Below are 15147 nucleotides of genomic sequence, written 5' to 3'. Positions count from 1 at the left end.
TGTTCTTCTAAGTTAAATATTGCAATTCATGAGCTTTTTTCCCTTGCACTTTACAGATTCCAAACCCTCTGTTTGACCTGGCCGGGATAACATGTGGACACTTTCTGGTTCCCTTCTGGACCTTCTTTGGTGCCACCCTGATTGGGAAAGCAGTAATTAAAATGCACATCCAGGCAAGTAGATGCTACAGCTCCCTTAGGGCTCTGGGCTGAACACTTCTCTTCTTTTTTTTATTTTTTTATTTTTTTTCCTGTTACACTGTGTTACTCCGTAATGAATTCTGGAGTCTCCTTTCCTGACCTGAAGTAATGGAAATTAATTTGGTGCGGAGGATTTACAATAAAGAATCTGCTAGGCTCCTTCACTTAGAACTGAGGCAACTGAATAATTTATAGCTACAAACTAATGAGCTCGCTGCCTACACCACTCAGGAAATTGGTGGTTAGCCAAGTTATTTACCTACGGTTTTTACCAGACTGAAAGGACTTCGTACTCATAATGAACTTGCCTTTTTGGTAACAAATACTCGTTTCAAAGAGCACTGCAACTAGCCTTTACCAGTTAAGCGGCACTTTTTAAATGCTCCCTCAGCTGAATGTATAGAGAGAGCCGTGCTCCTTCCAGGCCCTGCTCCCTGCAGAAGGCACTCCAAGGGTATGTTTTTGGAAGTGTCATCTGCAATTTTCAGGCGTGGTTAGTGATTTTTGGTCTGTTCAATCCATGTTATTATGAAAGGGCCTGATTTCAGAGAGGCTTGTTTGATTTTTCTTGCTAACTCAGAGTCTTACCGGATGTTCTGAATTTGGCAATCAGAATCTCAAGTAGCTTTAAAAATTGTTGAGTCTTGCTTTTAAGATGTGTCACCATTTTGTCAAATAAAAAATGAAGTATTGATTCCCTGACAATTGTTAATTGCTGGCAGCGTGGTTAGTACAAGTAGAGTGATATAATTGATGATACAGTTATGGTTAGAGACTGAGCTTTCAGCGGTAGGTTAGAGATGCTAGAGGCTGAGCTTTTCAGCTTAAAATATCTCCATAGGACTCTGCAGTGCCTGTAGGTTTGTTGCTTGGAAATCTTTGCTGTCACTCTTTTTAAAAAAGCAGAAGCTTAGTAGTATAAAATTATTTGCCTACTACCCTCAAGCTGCTTAAAAATCTCTTCCTTTTGCCCTGAACAAGACTTCAATCCCCACCCCTTCTTTGTTCTCATTTTTTTGGTAAATGGTTGTTTTATTTGTGTAGTCTTCAAACAGAAGGTAACAAATAAATCTGAATATTCTTTCACTTACTGTGAAAGCAACACTTTTCCTCTATGCTTTGTTTAGTGTTCCCTGATTTTTTCTGCTTTTAAGCTTGTGTGCTGTTAGAATTTGTTCTGGCAACATAGAAAAGTGAACTAGTATTTGTATAATATTCCTTTAATTTTTTTTGCCTTGTTTAGATAGGAGATTGTTTGCTATGGAACGTAGTGTTCTACACCCAGATAAAATTTAAGATTAAAAAAAAAAAAAATCCAGTCTCTTGCACTGTTGGTAAATCATTGTATTTTGTAATATGTTTAGCTATTAGAATTCTGTTTTCTGTGATGTTGTATTTCAAGTGTACTCTTGTGCAATAGCCTTGATTATTTTTTTTTCAGTGATCTTGCTGCAATTTGGAATTTAGGAAATGTAACAGTCACAGAACAAGTTTTTAATGAAACCTTTCTCTAGACAGGAAGTAACAGACTCTGCAGTGGCCATCCTGGAGCTGCTTTTAACTGGTCTCTTCCACTGGACCACAAAATCATTTTTGTGTAGTTGTTATCACATCCCTTATTTCCATACTAGCGAATGCGCTTCTCATTAGATCATGTTTAAATTCATTTAAGGAGACCGTGGGAACTGTTTGTGTGTATAGGTACATCTAGACGTAGTCTTGCTCGCTCTTTGCAAACAAACAAGCTATTGAATGTGACACAAGGAATTAGCAAAAGCTATTTTAAAAAAATTAACATGACAGAAGAGAAGGGAGAGGTAAAATTACAGACACTTGTTTTTTGTGGAAAATAAGCCATGTGTTACAGAACTGTCTTCTACTGAAATTATTCTGTTTCAAATTATCATTCTCTAATGCAATGGATTATCTATCTTCCCTGAAGTTGGTCTTCTCTGAAGGTACCCAATGGCTCTTACTTGTTCTTCACTAGGTGTTTCTTTGTTTTGCTTCTCTCTGAAGCACGTGAACAAGGGGGCTATCATTTTTTCATCTCTGTGATCTTTAAGTCCGTGTGTTTGTGTAATGGGATGTGAATTTTTCTGCACAGTGCTGACTGTTTTTCCATTAAAACATTGTTGACGGAGTAAAATGACCTTGAGCTTCTGGGAATTTAAGTTTGGGGAGGATGCGAATGGTTAGTGACACAGGCTACAAAAACATTGCAAGAAACGAGATCTATGAGGAAATAGAATAATAAAGTAAATAGCTTTGCTCTCTTCTGCCTATTTTTGAAAAGAGTACTGAAAAACAGAAAAGTGAAGGGAAAACTAAGTGCTGGAGAAGCAGTTGGATTGGAAAGGAACATAAATTGTTGTACACCATTGTCTTTGCTTCCCCTTTGATCAAACATTTCTCTAACTGACGTTTTCCTTCCTACAGAAACTTTTCGTTATTATAACATTCAGCAAACATATAGTGGAGCAGATGGTGTCCCTAATTGGGTGAGTAATTCTTTAACACACTAATACCTTCACTCATTAAGTGGAAAAATACTGGAGGAGCTAAATCAGATGTGCTGAAAACTGTGCTTTGCTTGTAAGTGCCACCTTTGGCTAACTGCTAGCTCAGGTTTTCTATGCAACTTCATTCCTCACCTGAAAGGCTTCAAGTGCTTCAAGAAACATAATAGCATTGAAGGTCAGATGGCCTGAATATCTGATATCTACATTTAACTTTCACCCCAAAATACGATACAGCAATTAATTATAGCTTGCTACACTTGTTGAGTGCAAATGCACTGGTTTTTGTTGACTTTTTTTCAGTGTTGTGTTGGGATCCTGTGACAAAAACTGAAAGGACTGTTGTGATGTTTGCAGTGTCTCAAAATGATGATAAACATCTTACATAATTAGAATTGCCTTATATAAAATACTAAATTTGTCATAAAATGTCAGGCTGAAAAGTTTTTTTATGTAATATTATATCTCCAGTCTGTTAAACTTCATTTTTCGTAGGAGAAATGAGCATTTTCATGGGTAAACTGTGCCAATTTTGAGAAAGCTTGTCTTTTTTTTCCCTGGAGTTCTTTAGTAATTGATTACTGTTTTTTATTTTTTAAGTGAAAATCTTGGTTTAAAACAAGATTAAGCTGATATTAGCTGCGTTTTTGCTTAAATATATATATTAAAACAATATATTAGATGTTGCCTTCATGGGCTTGATTGATGATTGAAGACTGAAGTGCCAGACTTCTGCCTCATCTACCTGTTCAGTCATCACATTCTGTGCACTTTTACAAATCCAGTGTTGATGTTAACAGTGAAAGCCTGGTAATCCAACAAATTAGATCTCAATAATATTTTTTTTAACCTAATATGGGTATCACAAATAAATCCTAAAGGAGTTTTTCCTTTTCCAAGGTCTTTCACTTGTCATGTGGGGCAAACTGATTGATATTTTGCTACCCAAACTTTAATAGCTGAGTTCAAATTAAAAAAAAATAAAGCCATACTCCTCGAGAACACTTTCAGGAGAGGAGTGTCTGGAAATAATTGCTTTTAAAATATGTAGACTCGAAGTAGTAATGCTATACAAAGAAAAAGGATTGTTAAAAGAAACGTTCTAGGGTTGTTTACTAATGAAACAAATCCTGACCTTATTACTTCCTGATCTTCTGACTGGGCGTCTGCTTTGTAACATCCAAATCGATTTGTTGCTTTCAATATTTTAAAGAAGAAAATGAGAAATGTGGCTAATTTCAACAATCATTAGATTTTTGTAGTATTAATCACACCAGACAATTTACTACTAGTTTTTAATCAACACTGCTACTAAGCTAGGTATATTTCCAAAGATTTCTTATCCTGCAGATCTTTGAGCCAAAACTAGTAGTTTTTTCCTACTTCATCTGTCTTGGAGATAATTTTGCCTCCAATTACATAGAATGCATTCACAAGACCTCTGCTGGATTCAGATTTTATTAGATGGTTGATGTCAGAGTTAAAAAATGTTCTCCAGAGACAGTAAGATTTTTGGAATGTCCCGGTATCCTTGACTTCTCCCAATCTGTCTGCTAGCATTACCTCATCAATTTCTTTCTAGAGTGAAGTATAGAATAAGTTAAACAATAGCTTGCATTAAACTAAATTAAAATATAGATCTATTTAATGGTTAGTAACTTAATTTTAATCAAATTCTATCCAACAATATGACTTAAGACCTTTGTCTGAGATACTGCTTTTACACAATAGGAAATGTCTGAGCATGATACTTCAAAATAACAACTATATTCATGTGTGGGACAGCTAGCATCTAGACAGGAGATTAAGCTGAGATATGAGGTGGATTCTGAGAATATCTGATTTTATAAGCCAGTGGGAATGTCTCTAACTATGTGATTCCTAGTTAAAAAGCAAAAATGATTTACCTGTAGAGCTTGCCTGTAGCTCAGTAGTTGTCTGCGTTTGTTACTGGATGCTGTGCTTTAATAGGATTCAGGGTGATTTGGTTTTACATCTCTCTAGGCCTTCATACAAAAGGATCACAAAATACTCTTTCTATTAATTAAATGTAGAGAGAAAAGGGAAATAAAGGGGTGTGAATTTGAGAAGCTGTTTTTTTTTTAAAAAAAAAAAAAAAAGAAAATATTGGCATTATTCAGTATAAAAAAAGTGATAGGAAGGATGGGTGGTGGCAGCAGCAAGGCAAGCGGCAGCTGTGCTGCAGCAAGCCGTGGTGTAGAGCGGGGTCAGTGCTAGCTGAGGGGAAGGGGGCATGGAAGGGGTTCAGAAACCGAAGCTTGCAGGAGTCCTGCAATCAAAGCTGAGCCAAAGATCCTGGTTGTCTACCCGAGGCCGGTAATTATCAACCTGTTCTACCAGTTAATAGTTTAAAGTTGTGTTATTGCTGTCAAAAATGCTCAAAGAGGATCGTGTTTTCTCCCAAGTGGTATTACTTTCATGAGCTCTTTGTGAGGAAGGGTGGCATGTAAGAGCTCTGTCTTGCATTCTCGTCACTTATTGATCATCCGTGTAACATACTTGGATGCTGAGCTCATTTAAAATGTTTAATTATCATATGTGTTGTGGGTTTTCTTCTGTCTCTTAAGGCTTTTCACTTAATTTGTTCTTTACCTACAACTGCGGGATTGTTTATGAAGGCACACCAAGCACGTTGCTTTTAAGCACGAACATATTTTCTTTGAAGTGGTAGTTTCAAATGCACATGAAGAATTCCCAGAAAAGAAGCAGTACTCTCCCTAAAGAAGCAGTACTCAAAGCTCACACCACGCATACCATCCACACCGCCGTCTGCCATCAATTTGGGGTAAATGTTAGAATGAGAAAAATTTAATCTTTTAAATTCAGCGTGGTCTGTTTGTATTTGGTGGAAACGAGCTCATCATTTTGGAACCTGGGAAAAAAATCTAAAAAATACAGAAATGTGTTTTATATAGCAGTGGCCTCCACCTCAGAAGCAGCTGAACTTCAGTGGCAAGTGGTGTGGGTGCATCTCCTCGGGACAGTCACACCCTGCGGGCACAGCGTCCCTGCTGAGCACCCTGATAGTGCCAGGAGCAGCTCCTCCGGTGTGCTAAGTGATCCTGGGCTGCAGCAGGCAAGCCTTAGAGCAAAAGAAGGGAGCTGCTGCCCGTAGCAAATGATGTTCTGCTAATTTTAAGAGAAGTAGAAATTAATTTAGTCAATGAGTTAATGAACCAAGACATCAAATTAATTTGAAGTTTAGCACAAGGCAGTGAAACGCATGTAAAAAAAAAAATAATAATAATAAAATTGTGAACTTCCACGGATTTAGAAGTTAATTTTAATGCCGTGCTGTAGGGGTGAGACATGTAAGCCCTGTTAACGCTGGGAGCTCTAATTCAACAAGCTCGCACCTGAAAAGCTGCCCAGAATATCAGTGGTACTGAAAGGCTTCTTAATCTGGTGTTTTTCTGGAACAAATTTTAATGCTTACCAGTTACGGCTGCCAGTTTGAATAATTGCATGTCTTAAAGCAAAACAGTTTTTTGGTAACAGGCACTTGAACCCTTGCCTTTACAAACCAGTTTGCTGCTATTTGCTGTGCCGTAGTTCTTTGCTTCATGGCTTAATCTCAGCTGATTCTTGCAAGGAGCACGATGTTCCCTGTAGGAAAGGAGTGCGAGGGGAATTATGGCGACTGACGTAACTGGAAACTTCGCTTCAAGATGTACACAATTCTTGAAGGAAAAAAAAAAAGTATCAGTTTAGGGTATTTCTTTAGAATATAAGCAAGTCAAGAAGCTACAGTCAGAAAGGGCTGCACCAGAAATAAAATGTCCTCAGGTGGAACAAGTCCCGTTCCTGATTCAGAGCGTGCCCTGCAATTCCTCTGCCTTCTGGGGGCCTTCAGCAGGGGATGACCGCGGAGCACGGCCCCGCCAGGTGACCTCCACGGCCTCACAGCGCTCGGCTTTCCAGCAGCAGCAGCACAGGGGCCAGGCCTGCTCTGCCAGCCACACCTTCTGCTTCGGGGACCTTTGTTTTGCATATGTGCCCTAAAGTCCGTATCCGGTGGCCGTATCCTGTTTTTGTTACAGGGTATTTTGAAATAGAGTTTCCAATCAGCATTTGAACTAAGACCTCTGTAGCAGAAATCAATTGAAAATACCCTGAAATGGCTGAGCATGTGGATAAGCGAGCAGTGACTTTAAAATCTCCTGAGATACAAGTGCTTTTGGAAGTTTATTGCAACACACCTGACACTTCGGTACCATAAATCACTGGCTCCCCTCCCACAGGTATATCGGAAACCTGTGGGACCGTGCCCTCGTACTACACCCCCTGCACAATAGATCAGCTCTGCACAACAAAGGCGTCAGCGTCTTGAAAGGGACACAGATGTGAATGAAATTTGAGTAGCTTTGGTGTTGAAAACCTTACAGTGGATCACAGCAGAATTATAAAAAGTTTATTTGCAAAAGGCTTGTAGGGTTTAAACAAGCAAGCTTTTTTTTTTTATATAAATTGCGTGTCCCAAAATCGTGCTATGTCTTTAAAATGCAGAGAAGTTTCCTTACAAAGAGCAATGTGGAGCAGAGTTAAGAACCACCAGGTCAGAGATGTTGCAATTCCTACTTCTGAGAGCATTGGCCTTAGCGTAACAGAATGTCCCAAGGAAAATGCTTTGCAGGCGGCTTGGTTAACGTGGGTATTGGAGCACAGCGCCAGGTAGGAATGACGTCAAACGGGCAACAATTTTAGCTTAGTAATCTCCAAGTCAGATATTTTCTTTCCTCATCTTGTAAAACCAAGTGAATCTGCCAGGCTTAACCCTCAGTGTCTCTGCTGATCCTGGCCATAAAGGCGATGGACTTTCTGTGGCTGCAGGGCGCAGCGAGCTGTCGCCAAATGCTCTGAAGCCACAGCGGCAGTGGGGGATGCCGGAGCTGTGCTTACTCCCTCTGGTTTTGGAGCCCAGGTTTGCTGTGAATGCTCTCTTTGAGCCACGGGCACCTTGGGAGCCCGGCCAGACTCGCTGCAGCGTAATCTGTCACGGCTGAGTCAGGCCGGGAGGCTGAGGTCCGTTCTGAGTCACGGCAGCAGGGTCCTGGTATTGGCTGAGCCTCAGGGAAATGGATGGTTTAAATACTGTGAGAATCTTTATCAGCACAGGAAATGACAGCTCATTAAAATACTAACCGTTAAGCCTGTTTAGATCACTGTCTGGAAAAAAATTAACCATTGCAGGTTCAGATAACTTGCAGGAAGAAAGGTGCTCTATTCAGAGAGCGAGCAGTATGCAAACTAATCAGCTTTGTACTTGTCTGGTGGCACAGAAACGTTTCCACTAGAATCTCTTTTTCAAGGCTTTATAAAACTTTTAAGAGGTTGGTGGTGCTGGAGCAAAGCTTTGAGTTTCTCTTGGGGGACGGAGAGTTGAGATAACCAAACACAGGGCCTCCTACTAATGCCATGATGCTTGCAGGATGGAGTTCAGCCGTGTTCTTATGGGGAACACAGAAGTGTGAATCAAACGCAGACCCCAAAGTGTGGGAGGAATGGGTACTGGGTGCGATGGTTGTTGCTGTTTTGCATGCAGCTGTTGTTAGCTGCTCAAAGGTGAGAGCCTGTGCTTGGTCCCCTGGCCTGGCTGTCAATAGCTGCTCCAATTTAAATTGAAATACTTCTTAAAAAAACAAAGTTGGAGGTTCTGGAAGGGACGACTTCATCCCAGCACACTCCCTCCTTCAGTTCATCGCATTCTTCAGTGCCACTGAACTCCCTTTTTGTAGCAGGAGATAATCTCTGGCCTCAGGCCATGCTCGCTCCCGGACAGCAGGATGAGATAGTGAATGTGCGCGGGGCTGTGCTGACAAAACACACAATGAAATTTTCCTCTTCGTTTGGTTTGCTGTTATTTAAAAATTCTTCCCTGTTGTCTTCATTCTGAATCGGAGTGCCGGCATTTCCTAAGAGGATGTTTTGCTGTAGCTGGCCGAGCCCAAATAGCCAGACTTCAGCAAAAGGGGAGTGACATCGTGTCCCCCAGACCCTGGCAGTCTGGGCTGCACTTGACAGCCAGAGAGCCTGACAAAATCAATCCCCGTGTGAAGTTAAACATTTTTTCCAAATTAAGCTGTGGATATTAGGGAGATCGTCTACGAGACGGGGCTGGGGCTGTGATTCAATGCCGCATCACCGTCCCAAGCAGGGCGTCGATGTGCTTCGGCCTGGGAGCCTGATGGCTCGTGTGTGTGCCATTGATTCACTGCTTACGGTTCCGATTTCCCTTCAGGTCATTGCCATGATAAAAAGGGATTTCCAGGATTTCACAGAGCAGAGCTTAACGTGTCTTGGTCATCACAACTGAGGGACTGATCCAGTCGCTCCCGTGAGCTGCTGAACAGAGTAAAAATTTGAGAACTGGATGCCACTGGAGGTCTTATTGACATCTTTAATTTCAATCAAAGGAAATGGAGTTTAAGAACTGCTTAAAATTAATCAGCTGCTTAATCGCTTGCTGTCTCTTACAAATGAAACTTTTATTGACATTTAAAAAAAGAGCACAAGCCACCATATTCATCTTCTAAAAATGGGTGTCACCCATGGCAACTTGGTAGTTTTTTTAAAACATTTGCTAATTCTAACATTTGTCTCTGGAAAAGTGGGCAAACACGCACATGTGCGGGGGTTTTTGGAGATGGAAACTGTGTATCCTCAACTGTAAATTGATTATTTTTGTGAAATGTTAGCAGTGGTTAGTGATTCACAAATGGGGCGTTTAGATACAGACCTGTGCTTCAGTATTTAGTGCAGCTTGTAATTACTTGTACCTTCACAGACTGAAGGTTATGGATTGTGAAATTTTTTAGTTGGGGATAACCTGTAGCCTTTATGATCTATTAAGATGATAAATTTGCCTTTCAAAAGTGCAAATACTACGATCAAATTGGTTTAGTTTTCATATTAGCAAAGCAGAGTTGACTGGAGTACTGAAGAACTTGATAATTTTTGTTAATTTAGCATAGGAAAAATATTTTTTTCCTCTGGACTTGGTGCTTAGTCCACGTGTTTGAGAAAATTCCTTCCTGTGCTTCAAAAGACTGTTACAAAAAGAAGTTTCCTAAAAATCTTTCCTACCACTTCATGCCTTTGCGGTTCAAATATTGTCAGTCATTCTTTTAAATCTGAAAGCTAATTACTGAATTGCACAAAGTGCTATAGAAAACAGCTTCACTGTTACTGGGATAAGTTTTAGGGCTAATACTGTCAGAATATGCACACCCTTGGTGTGTTTTTAAACAAATCCTGGAACTTCTCTGCTGGCTGTGTAGTCTGTGTAGTGTGGTGCTTCAGATAGCTGTGAAATTCTGTTCTATCTGTGGAAAACTATTATGACATTCTCATTTAGATAGAAATCACGGCTCTTAATTAACAATAACAAGGGGAGAGGAGGAGCAGATGCATCTGTTCAGTTACAAGCACCAGGTAATGCATCTGAAAACAGGCTTCAGCAGTGAAAACAAAATTCTTGATGGGTGCTTGTGTGTATTACATTGCAAATAATCTTTTTTACTAAAATGTGATTTTGATATATTTAAGCTCTAACAAAGACTAGTGAAATTTTTGAAGTCTGTTTGAACTTTCAATTCCTTGTGAAACATTTAATTTTAGCAGAGAATGAACGTGAGTTAAAGCAAATTGTGAGCTGAGTGCTTAACTTTTTCTGAAGTTACTAATGGATCAAAATATCTGCAAAGTTTTGTTTTCTCAAAAAAAAATAATAAAATAAAATCAGAATCTTTTGGTAAAGCTGTAGCCAGCCTTTGTTCTTCAGCTGAATTGTGCTGAGGGGCTGGAGCACAGCAGCAGTGCAGCCACCTCGCTGCTAACTGCAAATTGTGTGACAACCAGAGAGCAGCTCGGGAAACGTGTTCATTGCTTGACAGACAACCTCTGCCTGAATAACTTCTTCTAGTGAATGACTTTTTTTGCTTCAAGGTAAAGTCCCCCAGCAGCTCGCTACGACCTACGTTTTACAGGGATGGTGTGGGTCTTTTTTTGGGGGTGTTCTGTTTTGTCAGATAGAGACTACAAAGCGTGGCTCAGTTCTGTGGTGTGCCAAGTTTCTTTTCTTTTGTCATCCTCTCCTACTCCTTATTTGAAAGACAAGAGGCTTTATTTTCAAAGGAAAATGCCAGGAATTAGTTTCAGGCTGTCCTACAACGGGGTTATCTTCCAGCATCTTCCTTCAAGTCGGATGTGTAAAGGTGCCTGTGGTTTGCATCGAGGCTCCTGAAACTGCGGTAGCCTTTTGAAGACTTTTTTTTTAAAAAAAAAAAAAAAAAAAAAAAAAAGTCTGATCTTAAAGTCAGTGCTAAGTGGCGCAGAATTGTGATGCAAATCTCTTCCTTTTGCATTTTACCTGCCTCTGGGCTGAAGTGTAGCACCTAAAGATCCAGGCTGAAGCCTCCCCCCTTCCCCTTTGATGCCTTGCTGAGCTGAACTTCATATTTCTGAGGGGAACCTCTCACTCAGTTCTAACTAACTAAATGAAAACTGGGGGATTTATTCTTTAATTTACAGATCATAAAATGATTTTTATGCTTCGATATTAGGTGACAAATAAGTTGGCTGGTTCAGTAAATCACAGAATGTTGTTGAAAGGGTACAAGTAACCAGAACTAACCCACTGAGCTGGGAGTTTGAGAATTTTATATCTAATACTGTGGGTGCACAGAGGAGATTATTTTCTAGACGCTGCTGTGCTTAACTTTACTTAGTTAAACCCCTGCACTTTTTTTCAGTATCAGATGTCTGTGAATGTGCAAAGTGATGCAGACTTTTAGAAATGAAGGTCCTTACGTTCAGGATTTTACAGTTCTTCAAAACAGCTATAATAAAAGGGATGTCATACACTTAATTTTAATCATGCTCACAAAGAGAAGATGCTGAATGCTTTTAGTGGGGAAAAAAATGAAATAGAGCATTGATACACCCGAATCCTTTCAAGCCATCTGAACTTGGTTTTCTTGTTTTTGTTCTGTTGTTTAATGCTCACTGGGCACTGACTTGGTTCAGTTTTCAGAAAAATAAAGAGAAAAAAAGGAGGATTTTGAATAAGTATTCTGTTAATCACTATTCTCATAATTTAAATATTCCTCACTTTGTACCCATGTAAAATTTTAGAAGTGAAGTATTACCTCCAGTAGCTTTTCCTGCTTCCAAGTGCCATTTGAAAAAAGAACAGAAAGCCCAGACCAGAATTCTTTAAAGCCGTGACTCGTTGTGATCAGCGAGTCACCAGGAGAGTGTTTTACCACAAATAAAGTGGGATTCTTAAGGGTGGGTTTTGCAAAACTGGAAATTGTTTGTAAAAAGTTGACGTGTTTTTATGTAAAATGTGTACTAGACGTGCTTTAGTCTCAACACTTCTTTTGGCTGAAAATCTACCACTCCAGGCACAAAATTTACTCACCCATTTGTATCATCGCTATGGTGAATCATGAGGGACACGCTCTTTTTCTAGTCAATATTTTCAAAAAATTATTTGCCCCGACTGTAGTAAAGGAAATAAATTTCAGAGTGAGCTGTTTTGTTTCTTGAATCTGTGCGTTTTCATAAGTTTTTAAGATTAGAAAGCTATTACTTTTGAATTGGGCTATAGGATGGAACAGCTAAAATCATGTCAGAACAGGAGACTGAGGAAAATAATTTGAGATGTAGCCCCACGTAGCAATAGCAGCCATTCAGGGAGGAGGTGATGGGTTTGTAATCCTGTCTGTGTATGTCTTGGTGACTGAATCCTAAATCCTCCCTGAAATAATAGAATGAGAACTGTAGCAATGAAATTTAAGGAGACTTTTAAATGTAGAATATCATATTAATTTCTTTAAAATAATATTTAAAAAAAAAAAACAAAAAACAGTTCTCTTGGAAAATCAGATGGTGTTTGTCAGCGATGGGGAATCTCCCCTAGTTCCTGTTAGGAGTGCTGGGTGTATAAATGTGGATTAAACTTTGGGACTGTGCTCTCAGATAGCGCTTGCATCACCACCACCCGTTGCTGCTGGGGGTAATTTAATTTCTCTGTGTAACACCTCAGCTTTTTTGTGTGCCGGGGCAATTTCTAAAGCTCCTCGCACCTCCTGCTAAATAGTGTGGTGTGAAGATCAAAAGAAAAATCACCTGCGTTGGTTTTGGTTGGGGTCTGGATCGGCTGCGGTGTTTGCAGGCTGGAACGTGGTGGCTGCTCTGCCTGTCCCACGTTAACACCTTTGCTTTGGAGGTCCGGGAGTGCTCCTAGTGCCACAAGCCTATCGGTGATCTTTATACGTTAGTGTAAGAACAAGGTGTTTGGTAACGTATTGTAGCTTTTGTGCAAGTCATCTGCCATAAACCATGAAATGATTCAGAACAGGGTTCATAGTTCTTTCTTTGTTCCTTTGTTAATCACTGACTTGTGGGAGGTGCCTGCAGAATTTGCTAATGCATTCTTTTTGGGTAAGGATGACGCACAGATTGTCCTAATAAGGACTTAGTTTGAGAAAGGGGCCGTCTTCTTTGAGAAGATAGGGGCAAGTCATAGGGCGAGCAGTTTCTTTTTTAACTGAGGGATGACACAAGCACAAGTCATTTCCTTATTAATCGGTTCAAACCAGTTCTTACAGGAACTGCTGGTGATAAATGTGGGACTTCTGAGAAGTCATTCATTTTATTCTCAGCACTGCATCAGTGCACAGCCTCAGCTGGCTTCTCCCGGGCTTTAAGGAAATGCTCTAGCTCACGGCTTCTTTCTGTCTTACCACCAGTGTATTACCGCTGATTTGCTCTGAAATATTTTTCTTTTTAAATGCTTTTTGAGGATCTGAGGAAATACGTTCCTTTCTGAAATACCAGCTAAAAGATAAAATTCACTTTATTTTTGTGGTTATGATTTCCCAAGTAGCAGTACCCTTCCGAGCTGTAGCTCAGTCTGAACTTTGTTCTGTTTGGGTCAAGTGGTAAGTTATAAAAAATATATATATATATATATACATATATCTCTTTTTTTTTCTTTTTTTTTTTCTTCCCCTATTTTGTCTTGTTCTCTGGGATGAACTTTGCATCAGTGCTATTCCAAGTATAGGTCCTTCTCTTCAGAAGCCATTTCAAGAATATTTGGAAGCTCAGAGGATAAAACTTCACCACAAATCTGACAGTGGCGTGCCACAGGTAAGAGCCTCTCTGCCTCCCTCCCCAGTTAACTTTTCCTTTAGCTCTGTCTTTGGCTGGTCAGTTTTACTGATGTAACTCTTTATTCTGCTTTCAAAGATTTGCAGTGGCCCAGGGGATTAGTAAATTTTAATTTTAAAAGGAACCTGGGAATTAAAAACAATACCATAACTTTATGTAACTGGATTGAAACCTCTTAGAGAATACAAAAAGCATTAAAACAACATCAGGGGCTCATTGTGCCTCTGTATTAGTGTGCCTATTTTGGAAGAGAAACTTAAGTTAAAAAAAAAAAAGTCTCATTTACATGTGAAGTGATACTGAACTGCGGGCAGCAGCAATGCTCCAGGAGCCGGTGGCTTCTGCAGCTTTAATGACCAAGGAAAGGAACAAAATCCCCAAGTGGTAGTGTTCAAAAGGAAAAGGAAAATACGGTACTTAGAGTTGGTGCAAAGGGGCAGAAGTCTCCTTTCACACAAAGTACTTAAAAAGTAAAATTTCAATTAAATTTCTAAGTCCAATTCCCCCCCATAATTTTCAGTGGGGACAGAGGAATGTTGTAACTTCAAGGAGAGTTCCCTTAGGGTGCGAAGGCAGAGTGAGGTAGCATCCATTTATCTCACACTTCACATTTAATATCCGTAGCTGTCCTTCTAAATGTTTCTTTGCCTGTTTCTTAATAGAAAGATGAAATTAGGGAGGCTCAGTCAGGAAGAACTAAATACTCAGACGCCTTATATGAGCATTGAAGTGACTTTTGTGCGGTGCGGTGCTGCCCTCCTTTGACAAAAGCCCACAGTTCAGAGAAGCTGTGGAAACGCTCAAAGCGGGACTGCAGAGGTCATCGCGGTAACTCCTGGAAGAATTGGCTCTGAATTGGAAGATAGCACAGTGTGTGCAGTTTAGGAAAAAAAACATTGTTAACCAATGACCTTATTGTTTTCCTTGCACTGAATATGACAGGGAATGACAGTCAGGGGTTGCAAATTCTAAACTCTATGAATTGTTAGTGAAGTCCAAACAATGCTAGGAATAATAAATCACTTCATTAGCACACGAGTAATGATCAAGGATTCATCGTCTGCCCTGCGGTGTATTTGGCAACCCCTCCTGCATTGTCTTTCAAGGGACTAAAGTCAGCTCTAGAGAGGGACCTGCAGGAATCCTGTCAGCTTGCACTTGGTTCCTGTTTTTAATTTGATAAATTACATAATCCAAAAAAATGTTTGGGCTTATCCCTTTCACCCATA

General features: G+C 39.9%; 2 protein-coding genes across 5 annotated transcripts in view; both read left to right on the top strand.

The window, feature by feature from the left end:
* Positions 1–15147, top strand: part of VMP1 (vacuole membrane protein 1) — a 64521-nt gene that overhangs the window by 48491 nt on the left and 883 nt on the right. For all 4 annotated transcript variants that reach the window (XM_068656311.1, XM_068656312.1, XM_068656313.1 and 1 more), the window contains 3 exons: positions 57–173; positions 2640–2701; positions 13795–13897. In XM_068656311.1, coding sequence (XP_068512412.1) covers positions 57–173; positions 2640–2701; positions 13795–13897 — 282 coding nt within the window. The remainder of the gene's footprint in view (positions 1–56; positions 174–2639; positions 2702–13794; positions 13898–15147) is intronic.
* Positions 2716–15147, top strand: part of RPS6KB1 (ribosomal protein S6 kinase B1) — a 48971-nt gene continuing 36539 nt past the window's right edge. The window contains exon 1 of the mRNA XM_068656309.1: positions 2716–13686. The gene's annotated coding sequence lies outside the window, so the exon portion shown is untranslated. The remainder of the gene's footprint in view (positions 13687–15147) is intronic.

The sequence above is a fragment of the Anas acuta genome, chromosome 19, assembly GCF_963932015.1.
Source record: "Anas acuta chromosome 19, bAnaAcu1.1, whole genome shotgun sequence".
Classification (NCBI taxonomy): Eukaryota; Metazoa; Chordata; class Aves; order Anseriformes; family Anatidae; genus Anas; species Anas acuta.
The sequence above is the reverse complement of the archived record's forward strand: the minus strand, read 5'-3'. Positions and strand labels throughout refer to the sequence as shown.